This window comes from Capsicum annuum, chromosome 12 (genome assembly GCF_002878395.1).
Source record: "Capsicum annuum cultivar UCD-10X-F1 chromosome 12, UCD10Xv1.1, whole genome shotgun sequence".
Taxonomy (NCBI): Eukaryota; Viridiplantae; Streptophyta; class Magnoliopsida; order Solanales; family Solanaceae; genus Capsicum; species Capsicum annuum.
This window is the reverse complement of record NC_061122.1, coordinates 90,057,076-90,075,844: the sequence shown is the minus strand read 5'-3', so window position 1 is coordinate 90,075,844 and position 18,769 is coordinate 90,057,076. Positions and strand designations below refer to the sequence as shown.

Sequence of the window (18,769 nt, the reverse complement as noted above, 5' to 3'; positions counted from 1 at the left end):
TTAGTAAGGTATATAAGAATAATAAAGAATTTAGTATATTAATAATGTTTGAATTAATAATGTTTGTATTAGTTATATATTACTATACGTACCCGCGTGATGCGCAGATAAATAACGTATTATTTTAAAATTATAAATTACAACATCTTATTCTAGTATAATAAATAATTAAACATTTATGTATAATATAATATAATTAAATGGTTTATTATTTGATTAAAATATTATCATTCGATTAAGAAATAATAGAGGAATGGATGTAATTAAAACTTTGTTCGAAACTGTTGACACAAAAATGATCTTTAAATTTTTATTTCAAGTTTTAGCCATTTTTTAGAAAGTTTGAACATGAATCACACTCACTTCATTATTATTACTTTTTTTAAAGTCAAATTAGTCATGTCTTGGGCCATTTATTAAACATGAAAACAATAATGTACAAAATAAATAGACGACAATTCAAATAAATAGCCTTAGTCCGAAAAAAAAACAAACCCAATCCAGTCCAAATAAAATTAACAACAAATAGCAAAAGAAAAAAATAAATGAACAGTGCACTTTCTAAAAAATATCTATGGATAGAAAAGGAAAGTAAAGTTTTTCCTCACTGCATCGTATTCATCGAATTCTCCGAGAAGGTTTCGGCGGTCGACGACAAACAGGGATGGCATGGATAATGATAGCTCAAGCTAAATCAGACGTTAACACCATTAATTTGGATGGAAGCAAGCTTGAGAAAGACGTCACAAAGGGCGCTTTAAATTCTCACAAGCACCATGAATCTATCTCGGTAAAGACTCCTTCAACATTGCTTCAATAAATTAATTGTATCTTCAGCCAAAGGTGAGTATAAACTTCTCATTCTCCATCACGAAATAAAGAAATCATGAGTCTGCTTCTCTCAATCGCTTAACAGATTAAGCTCAAAAGAACTGATACCACTATTCAGAAATAGAGATATACCAGATCCACGATATTATCTACTCATTTGTGCTAGAGTGAAGCCTTGCTATTTAAAAAATTGTCAATTCTTGACTTCTGTGTTGTTACTTGAACTCGTTAGTATGTTCCCCATTATTTACTGTGTAATCCTTGTTTTGATATCTTCGTATGCGCAAATAAGGAATATTCATTTTTTCCAAGAGGAGAAATATCTTATGAATTCCATGCATTGTGGTTCGCAAGGCTGATCAGATCTATGCTCTTTTATAAATTGTATTTTGTAGGTTAGGCTCTTTCTTACAGTAGTTCTTTTTTTACAACCGTGTTGTCTAGTCTAGCTTTTTCGCACCTTGATTAATTTCACAATTAATTTTATGGGATACGTGTCAACTCCCACCAAGACTAAGGATAATTGAGAAGAAATTAGCTAGTGTTTTTATCTCATCTAGGATTTGAATCTTTCTTAATGCGTACTTTTTAGTTCTGCTTGTGGGGTTTGCTCTATTTGGTTAATTAGAAAGTGAACTAAAGATTATAAATTTGAAAATGTGAGTTCTTTAATTCTGTGTAATCTTGTGGTTTTTGGGGTTTGCCCAACTGGGATTCTCATTTAATAGCAAAATTTGAAATTTTTTTCATGCTTATTACTCTTTAAGTGAGATAAAGATTACAAATTTAGAAATGTGATGAGTACTTTAATCTTGCAGTTGTTGGGTACTTTTTTTTTGCTGGGGTTGTTCTTAATTTCAAAATTTGCAGTTTTTGTTTTACTTTCATGTTTCTTACTTTTTAAACTGTTGTATTGTCGGTGCTGTTATGTGTAAGTTTGTTGTGAAAAATGTAGTTGTTAAGGTTTCAGTTGCAAGAATGAGTTTTTTTGAAAGTTTAAGGGCTGAACTTTAATGATTTAATTATTCTGGTATATGGTTGCTGAGATAATGTAGAACATTATCCTTACATGGTTCTTTCTTGTCTTTCTTATTGTTGTTTATGTTTGGTGTGAACTGTTGTATTATTTTTTTGATTCATCAACAACTTTTCAGGATTGTATAGTATTTGTTTTTTCCTGACATGGCAAACAAATAATAACTTATTTTATAGTTGTTTCCTTTTCATTTTCTTGAGATGTCGGTATCATGGTTGTTACGGGATAAGAATTGGTTATCAGTTACTCAATGGAGACACTAAATTCACCAGCAAATAAGACCTTTCCCAGAGCCAGCCAACTAACTGTGATGAGGTTTCTATGCATCAAAACATGTTATTTTCTGATAGTCTTAAGGTATCTCCTCTTTTCCATAGCTTAAAAGTGATATTTTTATTCAAAATAAAATATTGAAAACATGGAAAATATGTCGTTTGGATAATTGTTGAATGATTACCTTTAATTTTCATTCGGGACATTTGATTTCAATGTTTAAAAACTTGGAAGTAACATATCAAAAATTCTTTTGACCATTAGGTTGCATTTTTTTTTTTAAGATTCAGACGTCTGAATTTGAATGCACATCTGAATGATTAAGATGTTGTCTCTAGATCTGAAAACTGAATGATTAAGACTGTTTGTTTTTCAACATCTGAATATACAAAAAAAATTTATTTGTATATATAATAAAATAAAAAATACAATTCAAATAAAAAATTAATTATTTATTATAAAAGTATGTAATTTAATACAACAAAATTATTATTTGATTGAGAAAAAATATTTATGTTTGTTAGTGATAGTGGAAATGGTTTATAATGGTGGTTGCGGTGACAATGATTGATGTTAGTGATAAATAATGTTGGTGATAAATAATGTTGGTGAAGATAGTTGTGATGGTTGGTATTGTAGTGACTATTATGATTGTAGCGATTGATGGTGGTGGTGGTTGTGATATGATGTTGCTTGATGTTAGTAGTTTGAGGTGTTGATTGTGTTGACTGAAACATGAATGCATGATGGTTGATGATGTGTTAGTGCTAGTTGGAGATGTTGTTTGTTGGGATGGTGGAGATGGTTGTTAGTAGAGATAAATTGTAGCGATGGTAGTGGTTGAAGTGGTGGTAGAGGTGGCGTTACTAGTGATAATGGTGGTGGCGGCCGAAGAATATATGGAGGTTGTGATGTATTAGTGGTAGTTAGTGGTGGTGCTAGTTTTGATAGATAAGTTGGTCGGTAGTAGGGATTGGCCGGTAGTGGTTGATGATGGTGGTGCTGTCGACGGCAGCGATGGCGGTGAATATAATAGAATAATAGAGGTAGTAGGTGTGGTAGCGGTTGACAATAATAGTTGGTACCAATATTTGTTGTCGATGATGGAGGTGGTGGGTGGTGGTTGACAATAGTAGCGGTGGCAGAGGTGGTGACTGCTAGCGGTGGCAGAGGTGGTGACTGCTGATTATGAATAGAGTGGTGAATATTATCAAACACCAAAATATCTCTTTAGACCTATTAAGATTTGGTTTCAGATTGAATGATTAAGACTTATTCAGACCTATTAAGAGATAAAATCTTAATAAAAAACAAATACACTTAATGATCTGAAGTCTGAATCATTTAGATTTAAACCTCCATTAAGTGTAAACAAATAAGGCCTTAGAATGAATTTCTAGAAAACAAGAGAAAAGATTGTAATTTGACTTAGTTATTATTCAAGTGAAATACATGCACATATTGTTTGGTAGTATGTATTGCGATAAAGACTATTTTTTTAATTAAATTTATTCTAAAAAGGAGAATTTATGATTTGGGAAAGTGTGCAATTCAAGTTGGAGTAGGAGTAGCTTATCTGTCTGATTGGTCTATAACTTTCTTGATTCAAGAATAGAAATTTGATGATTACGAAAATTGTGAAATAGTTGATGTATTTAGTAGAAACAACAACATATAATTGAGAGCTTTCAGGAAATGAGATATATAAGAGAGTGATGTTTTGATTAGATGTTAGTTCTTTGCTTTAAGATCATTTTTTAAGGGCGGTTAACTACTTTGAATATGAAGGATGAATAGAATGTTCGTGATGTTAATGTTCTAGCTTATTCTATCAGTCAAAAGAGAGGTCATTTTGGATGTTTATTTTTAACCCTCATTTATTAAAGAACTAAATATATTCTGGAGAAATCGAACAGGAGTAATAGTTGCCAAGCTCATTAAAAGATTCATCACACACAAGCCACTGGACAGTTGTCTTTGATTTGAGTCCTTTGTAATGTAAATACTAATTAATTAGAGACAGTTGAATGCTGAAATCTTGATTGAACCTACTGATAAAAGGCCATTGAATGACATGAAACAGGACAAATTTGCACAGTTTAAACACATAAATGTTGTACATCTTACCTCTCAATCTTCATAGCACATCTCCAGAATCCTTTTGTCTTTTTTTGACAGCTTCAACTGCTAAGAAACTCTCATGGCATTATAATTTTCTCTTCCAGTCTTTGTTCATCCCAAACTCCGGCATGTTGGTGCAAAGATGTCTGTGTTTGGAAGAATTGTGCTCTATGTTAGTGTTCATCGTTCTCTTTTTTTAATCATGATATATTATGTGTTACAATTTAGAATATTGCTTTTACTAATAATTTTTTTGATACATTAGGTGGTGCATCTCGAGGACAAGTTTGATCTATGGCATAGATTACCGGTATTACTAGGGATGGCTTACCTAGGACTAAGAAGACACTTGAACCCGAAATAATGACAAGAAATATGACACAAAATAGTTTACCTATTGGACTTCTGATGGTACGTGTAATCATCTCGTGGATCATCTAGTGGGCAGTCAAGGAACCTTCTTTGGCCGTAACATGCCACCAACAACTTCAAGTTATGGGGCAAGCTAACATGCAATCAACTATGCCTTGCTAATTAAACTTGGAAAATTCTCCAACTTTCTATTCTTGTCAAAGTTCTCTTTGATAATATCAACTTTCATTTATTGATACCAGGTGTTTCAATTTTTTGTTCCGTAGGTTAGGGATTGCGAATTAGTCTATTGAATTTATTTCAATGATTTATGCTAGTTTTATTTTTGGATATTTAGTTAGTATGGTATAATTTTAGATAGTCATATCACTATCTGAAATCTATAGCTTGAGATCTCTCAATCACTTGTGATAATATCATTTGATTATGCAGCTGTTGGAACCTCACCCTCTAACAGTGACAACAAAGCTTTTCGAAAGAAGAAAGTACATGCATTGCGGGTGCCAATTCAACATGATAGCATGCACGTGGATACAATTTATGTTCCATGATTGGAATGACCATATGGAGGACACTGAACAGGTACCTAGTTCTTTCATAAATAAAGGCATGATGAAATTCATCACCTGTTGCAATAACATGTAAATGTTGCTGGGAGGCCATTTGTTGTTTTCTAACTTGTCAAAGTTAGTATTTACTTTGCTATATGAGGATATTATTTTGGATGATAGTTAAGGAAAGTTTGTTAAGGTTGAAGGTAAGACATCACTGTTTTCATTTTCCATTTATGAAATGGGGAAGATTTAAAGGTCAATGTCGGATATACAGATTCGTCCTATTAAAGGTGTGTTTTTATGTTTCTCTAACACAAGTTTTCTGACAGGTGGAGCTTAGAGCTCCTCAAGATATTGTAACAGGATATCCGTTCAAGTCATTTAAGTTCCTTAAGACCAAAAAACTTCCCACAGGTTCATCTCATCTGAAGTTTGGGAATTTGAATTCAAGGACCCCATGGTGATGAAGGGACTCAAAAACTCTAATCTCCATAGAGAGACCTTAAGCTTCTCTCTGAATAGTTGAGAATTATTTTTAATTTTATTTACAACAAAGCTGACAGTAAAACAAAATACCTTACTAGTTTTGAAGAAAGCTAAAATTTAGGAGGATGGTTGAAAATAGTTACTTACTTAACTAAAAATATTTATCAGGTAATAAAGAGTTTTGGTTATTACCTTGACTCTTTTGCTCTATCAAAGTGCTGCTTTGTGGCATGCTAAAAGAGTTTGAGGTAATAACCACGATAGAGATGGAGAGATAATGGGGGCAAAAATGTTACCTTTGTAATGTTGTTAGAGTCATTTGATATCTCCTCTGTTGTGTTAGCTGATTCTTTGTCACTTTTACTTCCCCACTCTTCCTGTCTTCACTTTGTGGGAATACACTAGGTATGTTGTTGTTGTATTTCTTTCTCCAAAATATGGCGCACTATGTTGTCTTGAGTTGTGTACTGAGGCTTTCTTTTCTCTTGATTATTCTATGTCTATCAGATATCTTACATGCTCTAGCAGAATATTATAAGTTTTTATTACTTAGCTTTCTTAAATGACTTGTTCAGTTTTTCATTCTTCACACATATTTATCTTTGATTCAAAGTAAGGATACGTTCGAATCTAGGCCACATGGTGTAATTAGCAACTCAGGTTGTGGCAGCAGAGGAGGTGCAGAACGATATGTTGGTCGTGGTGGGTCAGGTATATACATGATAATGTACAATCCTTTCAAACATAATCAAGTCAGTTTTAGCATAGTTCGACATGTCATCTCATGAAGGTATTAGTTTGTTTCTAACCACCCTTTCTAAATTCTACCAAGTCTATTTCTGGATACAAAAATGATAAATGATCAAATACAAGTAATCTGACTTCTAAACCTGAAATTTTTGGAAGTAACATGACCAGGAGGTTTACAACCACCAGGTTAGTAGTTTCAACTTCGTAAATAGTTTAGATTCTCTCAAAAAAGACATTCTTTAGTTGTAGATGTTTGTGTTTTTGGTTCCAGTACACTATGCTGTAGATGAGAATATATTTCATTTTGTTGAAGTGTCTTGAATTAATATATTTAACTTAATAACTACAATCAGTAATCCATTTATTTGATTGATTAAGTTAAAAAAATTTCATGCACTTCAGTAATCTCGCAATATGAGCTATTCTCAAAATGCATATGACCAAGCATACTTCAAGTAGTTGTTGAATTTAGCCTGTTTTTCATGTGGATTTTTGTTGAAAGTTGTGATTTTATCTAGGGTTTATGTCATTAGTTTCTGGAAAGAGTGCTCAAGTATTTGCTAAATATAGCCTATTTGGCATGTGGGTTTGTGCTTTTCTTTTAATATAAGCCTGTAAAAATTATTAGCAAACTACCCAACATGACGACAACAAAAGATCAAAAGACAGCTAAACAAATTATTTATTAATTTCTCAAATTAAATAACGAAAAACCTCTTTGTACACTACACTTTTGACTTTATTTGTTATTTTTCCTTCATCATCGTACGCTAAAATCTCTAACCCCTTCCTACTTATCACTTATGAAAGAATAACGGACTGATTTCTTAAAAAATAATCCAATATAAGACAATGATTGGCCTAGACTCTTATTGATGGTGATGGCAAATGAGACAATGATGGGAAATTGTCTTTGCTGGAACTTAAAAGGTATTCTCACATCAGATGGTGTCAAACCCATTCTTGGGATAAACAACTTTTCACCTGCCATTTTGCTTGATAAAACCTTAGCTTCTATAACCCAATTTCCAAGTCTTGTAATCTTATCGGTACACCTACCTTTAATATGATTGAGTGATTTGAAATTTCAGAACACTTGATACTGTTTAGGAATTTTGGTGTGTGCACATGCTCCTATGCCGTAAAAGAATGATCAGACATACAAACTGTATCAGAACTCAGATATGTCTTCTCAGGATTATGATTAAGTGATACCATAAAATCATTGAACGACTTCATCATGTCTTTGGAGCAAGAATTGCTCTTTGTTAGAGGTAATCTAAGTTACTAAAATAATGGTAGAAATTAGGAGACTTACTTTCTACAATTGTCGATATTGGATTGACACAATCCTTAATGAGAAAATCATCAGGTAATGAGAAAATCATCAGGTATTTGAATAGTCTCAATGCCATCAGCGGAGCTTCCAATGTTTCCATTGCCGATTGTCAAAATTCAATTGACAAAGTTTCTTAACTCTTTCAAATGTGTGCCTAACTAATTTCCTTGCAATCTCATATCCTCTGTTAGATTTAGGACTTTACAGTGACTCCATAAATCTAAAGAATTTAAACTGACATTGATATATCTTGCCTTGTTCCTTTGGTTTTGACGGACAAAATTTGTGTAAAGTCACCACCTAGAAAAATTATTTTTTCTCCAAAAGGTTTATCTAAATTTGTTGTGTTCTTAAACCTAAGAATATCTCTGAGAGTCTAATCAAGAGCTTCAAAACAGTACTTATGCATCATTGGCGCCTCATTCTAAATAATCAACTTTGTCTTGACAATCAAATTTGCTAGAAGACTACCTTGATTTATATTGTATATTGCATCTTTAGTTGGATTGAGAGAAATTACAAATGTTAAGCAGTTCGACCTTCCTTCCGATAACAAAAGATGCAATTTCACTTGATGCAACAGTTAACACAGTGTCTTCTCTAGATCGTATGCCAGAAGACAAAGTCCCCTAAATGAAAGTCTGACCAGTTTCTCTGTGACCATATTAAAAGAACAATCCACCCATCTTCATCCATTGTTGCCATTATCTTATCATACACTGTAATATTTCGTACTTCTACCTAGCTTGAAATCATTCCAAGTATGTTAGAAACTTACTTTGAAAGATGAATCTACTTTTATATACGTGGAATTATTAAGATTTTTACTTTTTTTCATGTGGGAAATTGAATTAGCTTTCCAACGATACCAATTTTGTCCAAATCTGGTATCGGGGTAGAAAGTTATGACCATTTTACAGAAAACAGTCAAAAGTGCCCAGGTGCGACGATGAGGGCCGATAGATCGTCATCCAAGCCATTGCAGTGGAGGCAATGAGACTACCTTCTACTTAAGGGCGATGACTCAGGCCGACAAACCATCAAGCTAGCGACGAACCGTCGCCCAAGCCGTTGCAGCAGAGACAGTGAACCCCTATTTTGCCAGGTGTGACGGTTAGGACCGACGAACCATTGACCCAGCGATGGACCATCGCACCAACCGTTGCATAGTTTGTTCAGTTATTTTAAAGTAATTTTTAAAAGGGTATTTGGGTTTTTTTCCACCCGTTTTAACCTATAATTATATCAGACCAAGGCTCATAAGTTCATTATCCATCTACAATATCAAATTAGGGTTTTCTCTCAAAGATAATCCCCAAGAAACAAAATCCAAATCTTCCTCAAGAAACTAAGAGATTCAAGTTCTTCAAGTCCAAGAACTTCAAGAAACTCACAACCCAAGTATATAATTAGCTATGTGCCTAAAGCTAGTGTTATGTTTTCAAGATACTCTCAGTCGATCCATGTTCATAGAAATTCAGTTAGTCATGTGACTTGGGAAAACTCAGTAAACCTAGTAATCTCAGAAATTCAGTAATCTCAGTAGTATTCCGTCAGTCAATGGAACTCAGTTAATTCATTCTAGTTCAGTTTAGTAATCTATGTTTAGTGTCTATTCAGATGGGAGTAGGAATTAGCACTGAGTGAACCCAAGGATGGGAACACACACTGTCAGATGAGGGTATGATTCTTAGAATCAACCTTGCATTCCAGAACTATGTAGCCAGCATAGGTTGAGACATCAACACTGTCAGATGAGGGTTGATGAGGTGGATAAACATTGTCAGATGAGGGTCCCACCATTATCTTTTGGGGACACTGTCAGATGAGGGTCACCCACAACTTGTCCTTACCAGTGGCACGGTATTGACACCCTTCCAATTGTGGTTACAGATTGGACCCCAACTCAATTACATTGCGTTAATTGGGGCATGTCGGTTTGATGACTACTTCCTACAGTTTCAGTTATAGAATCAGGACTGTCAAATACAGTCATTCAGTCTCAGTAATAGAACTCAGATAGTTCTATAGAATTCAGGTCTATCAGATACAGTCAACTCAAAACAGCACGGAACTCAGCTAGTTCCATCCGAACCTAGACTGTCAGATACAGTCACTCAGTATCAATTATTTCAGTTATACAACTACCAGTATCTCATGTTATCAGTACTCAGACTCAGTAATCATGTTATCACGAACTCAGTTACAGTTATTGTGTATTCATGTATGTATTCTCACATTTATGTTATGCAGTCAGTTAGTATAGTTCATGCATGTGAACCTTTTTTCATTAAGCCTACCTCACATGCATACCAGTACATTCAAACATACTGACGTATTTGCGCTATGGTGTTTTATACTATAGGTTCAGAAGCACGAGCTCCAGAGCATCAGTATCATTCCAGTCTCAGCAGTCAGAGTTAGCAGTAAGTCCTCATCCTTTGAGGACATGACCATTACTTTATTATCTCATTAATTAATTTATTTCTGTAGTTGGAGTTAGTTGGAGACATATACCATCAACTCCTTATTCGGACAGTTCAGTTCAGTTAGAGGCTTTTCAGACTATCATGTTCAGACAGTTTATTTCAGGTTTTGTTTTGGTGTTGTGATACCATATGATTCAGAGATTATTTTATCAGTTTTGAACCTTATGGCCTTACAACCTTTATTTTTATATTTATACAGTATATTATGCAGTGTTTAGGTACAAATATCAGTCATGGGTTAGCTTGTCGTCCTTCGAGGTCATGAGCACTGTATAGCGTTCTGGGTACAAAATTTGGAGCGTTACAAATTCGGTATCAGAGCCTAAGGTTCAATAGAGTCCTAGAAAATCTGAAAGCCGTATCTAGTAGAGTCTTGTACATGAGTGTGTTGCGCGCTACAGTTATGTGCAGGAGGCTATAAGATGTTTTAGAAATAGTTTCCCTTCTTTCTGTATTTATGTCGTGCCAGTGAGCATAATCTCAAGTCAATCTCTCAGTCTAATTCGTTTTTCCCTTTCTTCTACAGAACATGCCTCCCAAAAGAAGAAATGAGAATCAACCAGCCAGCCCTCAGCCTGAAGATCCTTTGGGCGAACATGTTTCTCATGCAGAGTTCATAGTTGTATTAACTACTCTTGCTCAGTTAGTTGCTGCTAAGAATAAATGACCAACTGTCGTTTTGGCCAATCCAGTGGCCAATTCAGCTGCAGCTGGGATTTCGGATTTCACTCGAATGAATTCTCTATCTTTTTTCGGGTCTAAGTCAGATGAGGACCCTCAGGAATTTCTTGATCAAGTTCAGAAGGTTACAGATATCATGGGGGTTACTTCTAGTGAGAGTGCTGAGCTAGCTGCATATCAGTTGCAGGATGTTGCTCACACTTGGTTCAAACAGTGAAAGTCAGAAGGCCAGATGATACAGGTCCTATTAAATGGGAGGAGTTCGTCACCGTATTCTTAGATTCTTTCCCTAAGAGCTGAGAGAGGCTAAGGTGTTAGAATTCATCAACCTCATGCAGAGCAACATAACGGTGAGAGAGTATTCTCTTAAGTTTACTCAATTAGCTAGATATGCCCCTCATGTGGTTTCAGACAGTAGGTCCAAGATAAGTAAGTTTGTCTTTGGGGTGAACGATAGTGTGGTCAACGAGTGTAAGTCTGCGATGTTGAATAGTGACATGACTTTAGCCAGGCTTATGACTCATGCTCTGCAGATAGAGAAGCAAAAGATTAAGATGAGGGAGAAGCAGAATAAAAGAGTAAGGATAGGGCATTTCAACTTTGCTCAGCCCAAATCAGAAGGAGAAAACCTTTCTCAATTTTGTTCTTCAGCCAGTTCTCCAGCTCCTAAGTTCAGGGATGGTAATAGAGATAGGGCTCCAAGCTCTAAGTCTCGGGGCAGTGTCAGCAATGCCCAAACTAATTCCCCTTGTCAGACTTATGCTAAGAACCACAAGAGTGTTTGCAGAGTTGGTAGTAATGTCTATTTCGAATGTGGAAAGCCAGGACACAGAGTCAGAGATTGTCCCCAGTCAGGTTATCAGGGTCAGCAGAACCGTTCGCCAGCTCAGTTCGGTCGCCCAAACCAGCAGGATGCCACTTCCAATGCTACTAGTGGGCAACGCCCAAATCGATTTTATGCTCTTCAGTCCTGTCAAGATTAGGAAAATTCTTTTGATGTGGTTACTGGTACGTAATAGATCTTTCATGTGCATGTTTATGCTTTGCTAGATTCAGGAGTTTCTTTGTCTTTTGTTACTCCCTATATAGCAATTGATTTCAGAGCCAGTCCCAAAATTCCAGTTGATCCCTTCTCAGTGTCTACCCCAGTGGAAAAAACCATCATAGCCCGGTGGGTATTTAGGAACTGCCTGGTCATGATATTTCAGAAAATCATCTCAGCAGATTTAGTCGAGTTAGAGATGACTGATTTTGATGTCATTCTCGACGTGGATTGGCTTCATTCCTGCTATGCCACAGTCGACTGCAGAAACAGAATAGTCCAGTTTCAGTTTCTGAATGAACCTATCCTAGAGTGGAGGGGTAGTACTTCAGCTTTAAGAGGTCAGCTTATTTCCTCCTTTCGGGCATGAAAAATGATATCTAAAAGAATGTGTTTATCATCTTGTTCGAGTTAAGGACATTAGTTTTGAAACTCCCAATCTCAAATCAGCCTCAGTCGTAAATGAATATTCAGATATCTTCCTCGAAGATCTTACAGGAATTGCTCCCGAAAGGGAAATAGACTTCGGCATTGATCTTCTTCTAGATACTCAGCCTATATCTATTCTGCCATACAGAATGGCACCAATAAAACTCAGAGAATTGAAGGAGCAGTTCAAGGATCTCTTAGATAATAGCTTTATTAGACCCAGTGTGTCCCCATGGGGTGCACTAGTCTTATTCGTGCGCAAGAAAGACAGTTCTCTTAGAATGTGCATTGATTACCGTCATCTCAATAAAGTCACGGTCAAGAACACGCATTCTCTTCCCAGAATCGATGACTCTTTCAATCAACTTCAGGGTGCTAGCTATTTTTCTAAGATACACCTCAAATCAGGCTATCATCAGCTCAGAGTCAGAGAATGTGACATTCTGAAAATAGCTTTTCGTACTCGGTATGGTCACTTCGAGTTTCTGGTCATGTCCTTTGGTCTTACCAATGCCCCAGCAGATTTTATGGACTTGATTAATCGTGTGTTCAAGCAGTACTTGGACATGTTCGCCACCGTCTTCATAGATGACATTCTTGTCTATTCTCGCAGTGAGCATGATCGTGCAGACCATCTCAGAATCGTGCTTCATACTTTCAGAGATCATTAGTTGTTCGCCAAATTTAGTAAGTGAGAATTTTGGCTAAGGTCAGTAACATTCCTTGGTTATATCATTTCTGGTGATGACATTAGAGTTGATCCTCAAAAGACCGAAGTAGTAAGAAACTGGCCCGGACTTGTCTCTTCATCAGATGTCATGAGTTTCTTAGGTTTGACTAGCTATTACAGACGGTTTGTTGAGGGATTTTCTTCTATTGCATCCCCTATGTCTAAATTGACTCAGAAAAAAGTCAAGTTTCAGTGGTCAGATCCTTGCGAGAAGAGTTTTCAGGAGTTGAAGACTCGACTCACCTCAGTTCTAGTCCTAGCTCTTCTAGAGGGTTCAGATGGGTTCGTAGTGTATTGTGATGCATCCAAAGTAGGTTTGGGTTATGTCCTCATGTAGCATGATAAGGTCATAGCCTACGCCTCTAGACAGCTTAAACCTCATGAGAAGAATTATCCTACTCATGATCTTGAGTTAGCAGCCGTAGTATTTGCCTTGAAGATTTGGAGGCATTATTTGTACGGTGTTCATGTAGATATGTTCATAGATCATAAGAGCCTTCAGTATGTCTTTTCTCAGAAAGATCTTAAAAAGATCTTTGTGAGAGAAGGTGGTTAGAGCTCTTGAAAGATTATGAAACGAGTGTCCTTAATCATTCGGGCAAGGCCAATGTGGTGGCCGATGCTCTCAGTAGACTGTCTATAGACTGTCTATGAGTAGTGTTGTTCATGTTGAGGATAGTAGTAAAAAGTTAGCTCAAGAAGTGCATCAGTTTGCCAGACTAGGCGTTCGCTTAGTCGATACAGAAAAGGGTGATATATGGGTTCAGAGTAGCTCAAAATCATCTCTAGTTTTTGAGGTGAAAGAAAAGCAAGATAGAGATCCCAGCCTTGTCAAGTTAAAGGAGTTAGTCAAGGATAAAAAAGTAGAGGTTTTCTCCCAAGGGGGAGATTGTATTTTGCGTTGTCAGGGTCGTTTGTGTGTTCCAGGTGTAGATGACTTAAGACAACGAATTGTTGTAGAAGCGCATGGTGCGTGCTACTCTATTCATCCAGGGTCCATAAAGATGTATCGCGACTTGTGGGAGATCTATTGGTGGAGTGGGATGAAAAGAGATATTGCAGAGTTTGTGGGTAAGTGCTCTACATGTCAGCAAGTTAAGATAGAGCATCAGAAGCGTAACGGGTCCATACAGGAGTTCTGTATTCCTACTTGGAAGTGGGAAGAAGTGAACATGGATTTTGTGACGGGTTGCCTCGTACTCGTCGCCAACATGATTTAGTTTGGGTCATTGTATATAGGATGACCAAATCAGCTCATTTCCTTCCAGTCCATACCTCTTATTCAGCCAAGGATTACATCAAACTTTACATCAGAGAGTTGGTCAGATTGCACGGTGTTCCGTTATCTATTATATCAGACAGAGGTACCCAATTCACCTCTCATTTTTGGAAAACATTCCAAAAGGGTCTTGGTAATCAAGTTCATCTCAGTACCGCCTTTCATCCTCAGATAGATGGTCAAGTAGAAAGGACCATTCAAACTTTAGAAGATATGCTGCGAGTGTGTGTAATTGATTTCAAGGGTAGTTGGGATGACCACTTGCCTTTGATTGAGTTTGCATACAACAACTATCATTCTAGTATTAAGATGGTTCCATTCAAAGCTCTTTATGGTAGGAGATGTAGATCTCCAGTTGGTTTATTCGAAGTTAGTTAGGCCTCAGTTATAGGGCCTGACTTAGTATTTGATACCTTAGAAAAAGTTCAGTTGATTAGATAAAAACTCCGGGCTGCTCAGACCCGACAGAAGTCTTATGCGGATGTGCGCAGAAAGGATCTTGAGTTTGAGATTGGTGATTATGTCTATTTAAAGATCTCTCCCAGGAAGGGAGTGAAGAGGTTTGGCAAGAAGGGAAAGCTCAGTCCCCGATATGTTGGTCCTTTCAAAATTCTCAGTTGTTTTGGCAAGGTAGCTTATGAGCTCGAATTGCCTTCAGATCTAGCCTTAGTTCATCCAGTCTTTCATGTCTCTTTGCTCAAGAAGTGCATAGGTAACCCAACAGTTATAGTCCCTATTTAGATCTTAAATTTTTAGAACAGCCTCTCTTACGAAGAGATTTCGATCAAAATTCTAGACTAGCAGATTCATAGACTGAGGAACAAAGAAGCCTCTCTAGTCAAAGTTCTTTGGCGAAATCAGTCCGTTGAGGGAGATACTTGGCAAGCAGAAGCAGACATGCATACCAAGTATCCTCACCTCTTCTCTACCAACTCAGGTCTAACTCAAGGCAACAGTTCTCCTTAAGCTTTTCAGTTTTATGTTCAGATTTCAGTTACAAGCTTGGTATCCATTTCATGTTCAGAATTTCTTTATAAACTTGGTATTAAATACCATTGCATATTCAGTCATGCATTTATGCACCAATTCAGTCATATAATCATGTATCAGATATGCGTGTTCAGTTTGATGAGAAACTCATCTTATCAGTAATTTAGTCATGCATTCATAAATCAGTTACTCATGCATCAGATATGCATGTTCAGTATGATATATATATTCAGTTGTCAGTCATGTTAGTCATGAGATCATGTTTCAGTTATTCATGTTCAGTATGTATGTCAGTTTATCTTCTCCCCTCTCACTCAGTCTCATTCGAGGATGAGTGTTCTCAAGGGGGAGATATTGTAATACCTCGTACTTCTACCTAGCTTGAAATCATCCAAAGTATGTTAGAAACTTACTTTGAAAGATGAATCCACTTTTATGTACGTAGAATTTTTAAGATTCACTTTTTTTCATGTGGAAAATTGAATTAGCATTCCAACGATATCAAATTCGTCAAAAACTGGTATCGGGGTAGAAAGTTATGGCCATTTTACAGAAAACAGTGAAAACTGCCCAGGTGCGACGCTGAGGGCCGACGGACCGTTGAGCTAGCGATGGACCGTCGCCCAAGCCATTGCAGTGGAGGCAGTGAGACCACCTTCTGCCTAAGGGCGATGACTCAGGCCAACGGACAATCGAGCTAGTGGCGGACCGTCGCCCAAGCCATCGCAGCATAGACAGTGAACCCCTATTCTGCTCAGGTGCGACGGTTAGGACCGACGGACCATCGACCTAGCGACAAACCGTCGCATAGTTCATTCCGTTATTTTTAAGTCATTTTTAAAAGGGTATTTGGATCTTTTTCCACCCGTTTTAACCCCTAATTATATCAGACCAAGGCTCATAAGTTCATTATCCATCTACAACATCAAATTAAGGTTTTCTCTCAAAGATAATTCCCAAGAAACAAGATCCAAATCTTCTTTAAGAAACTAAGAGATTTAAGTTCTTCAAGTCCAAGAACTTCAAGAAACTTATAACCCAGGTATGTTATGTGTTTATTCATGGGTCCCTTTCACCCATAAACTTGTACATGATTTGAATCAAGAATCTCTTTTTAAAATCCAAGATTTTTGTATGTATGAATGTTCATGATTTAAATTGAATTGAAATTTATGTTCATGATGTTGTGGGGTTTTGATTCATGTTTGAAATTACATATTCCAATGATTAACCCTAGGATGTGGTGATTTGCATAATAATCATGATAAACCTTTAAATTTACACGTTGATTAATGTATCCAGGATTATTAGATGTGTTGATGGTTGTATAACCAAAGCATTCTCCCCATGTGTTTGATTAAATGCCTATGTGAAGGAAAAGTGCCATACTAGTATGATAATATGAAATCCCCAATCATGTACAAGTTTATGCATGTCAAATGTTTGATGAAATGTCTTAGTCAATGAATTATGGATACATGTGTAGCCTTGTGGTGCTTTAGAACTTCTACTTCTTGAAATCTCCATCTTATTGTATTAAGGATTATGATGTTGGTCATGTATTCAAGAAAGTCATGCTTTGTCAGTTTCATGCTATCGAGTCCTGGGAGTACTTGTACCCGAAAATTAGCTGTGTGCCTAGAGTCAGTGTCATGTTTTCAAGATACTCACAGTCGAGCCATGTTCATAGAAATTCAGTCAGTCATGTGACTCAGAAAAACTCAGTAAACCCAGTAATCTTAGAAATTCAGTAATCTCAGTAGTATTCCGTCAGTCAATGAAACTCAGTTAATTCAGTCTAGTTCAGTTTAGTAATCCATGTTCAGTGTCTATTCAGATGGGGAGTAGGAAGTAGCACCGAGTGAACCCAAGGATGGGAACACTCACTGTTAGATGAGGATGTGATTCTTAGAAGTCATTCTTGCGTTCCAGAACTATGTATCCAGCATAGGTTGAGACATCAACACTGTCAGATGAGGGTTGATAAGGTGGATAAACACTGTCAGGTAAGGATCCGACCGTTCTCTTTTGGGACACTATCAGATGAGGGTTACCCACAGCTTGTTCTTATCAGTGGCGAGGTATTGACACCCTTCTAATTGGGGTTACAGATTGGACCCCAACTCAGCTACATTGCTTTAATTGGGGCATGTGGGTTAATGACTACTTTCCGCAGTTTCAGTTGATTTTTAATTGGGGCATGTCGGTTAGATGACTACTTCCCATAGTTTCAGTTACAAAATCTAGACTGTCAGATACAATCATTCAGTCTCAGTAATAGAACTCAGATAGTTCTATACAATTCAGGACTGTCAGATACAGTCAACTTAGAACAACATGGAACTCAGCTAGTTTCATCAGAACCTGGACTGTTAGATACAGTCGCTCAGCATCAGTTATTTCAGTTATATAACTATCGGTATCTCATGTTATCAGTACTCAAACTCAGTAATCATGTTATCACGAACTCAGTTATAGTTATTATGTATTCATGCATGTATTCTCACGTTCATGTTATGCAGTCAGTTAGTATAGTTCATGCATATGAACCCTTTTGCATTAAGCCTACCTCACATGCATACCAGTACATTCAAACGTACTGATGCATTTGCGCTATGGTGTTTTATACCATAGGTTCAGAAGCACGAGCTCCAAAGTATCAGTAGTATTCCAGTCTCAGCAGTCAGAGTTGGCAGTGAGTCCTCATCCTTCAAGGACATGACCATTACTTTATTATCTCATTAATTAATTTATTTCTGTAGTTGGAGTTAGTTGGGGACATGTCCCATCAACTCTTTATTTAGACAGTTCAATCAGTTAGAGGCTTTTCAGACTATCATGTTCAGATAGTTTATTTCAAGTTTTTCTTTTTGGTGTTTTGATACCATATCATTTAGAGATTATTTTATCAGTTTTGAACCTTATGGCCTTATAGCCTTTATTTTTGCATTTATACAGTATATTATACAGTGTTCAGGTACAAATATTAGTCATGGGTTAGCTTGTGGTCCTTTGGGATCATGAGTATCGTGTAGCGTTTCGGGTATCAGATTTGGGGCATTACATACACCGACTTATGTCTAGATGTCAAATTCACTATTAACTATAGGCGTTCAACTAACAAAGAGTGTCTGTTATAACATAATTAATCAAGGATTAATCTACTGCTATTGTCCACTTGTTGCTCATTGTAAACTGGTCTTGGTATAGTCAAAAAATCCTAAAAAAAGGTTCCCCAAACTTCCAAAAAATTTTCCTACCATTGCAAATAATGATTTCTCAATTCATCATCTGTCATCTATGCCTCTGAAAGAATAAAACTATCAAAACGATAGTAATAAAATATGATATCAACCTCCAAACAAAA

At 36.5% G+C, this 18,769-nt stretch overlaps 1 protein-coding gene and 1 long non-coding RNA gene across 6 annotated transcripts; both read left to right on the top strand.

The window, feature by feature from the left end:
• Positions 1–468: 468 nt before the first annotated feature.
• LOC124889808 lies at positions 469–10,413 on the top strand. 5 transcript variants are annotated; one of them, XR_007048719.1, is made up of 5 exons: positions 469–790; positions 2,044–2,224; positions 4,366–4,433; positions 4,527–6,384; positions 10,128–10,413. It is a non-coding gene; the product is annotated as an uncharacterized LOC124889808 (long non-coding RNA). The 5 variants fall into 5 exon arrangements; XR_007048717.1 differs by lacking the exon at positions 2,044–2,224 and having other exon boundaries at positions 474–790; positions 4,527–5,215; positions 6,287–6,384; XR_007048718.1 differs by lacking the exons at positions 2,044–2,224; positions 4,366–4,433 and having other exon boundaries at positions 475–790; positions 4,527–4,672; positions 5,066–6,384.
• A 614-nt stretch (positions 10,414–11,027) lies between these two features.
• LOC124889807 lies at positions 11,028–18,382 on the top strand. The gene is made up of 2 exons (XM_047401885.1): positions 11,028–11,940; positions 18,037–18,382. The coding sequence occupies exon 1, from the start codon at positions 11,265–11,267 to the stop codon at positions 11,913–11,915; it is 651 nt and encodes a 216-aa protein (XP_047257841.1). The 5' UTR covers positions 11,028–11,264; the 3' UTR covers positions 11,916–11,940; positions 18,037–18,382.
• The last annotated feature ends 387 nt before the right edge of the window (positions 18,383–18,769 follow it).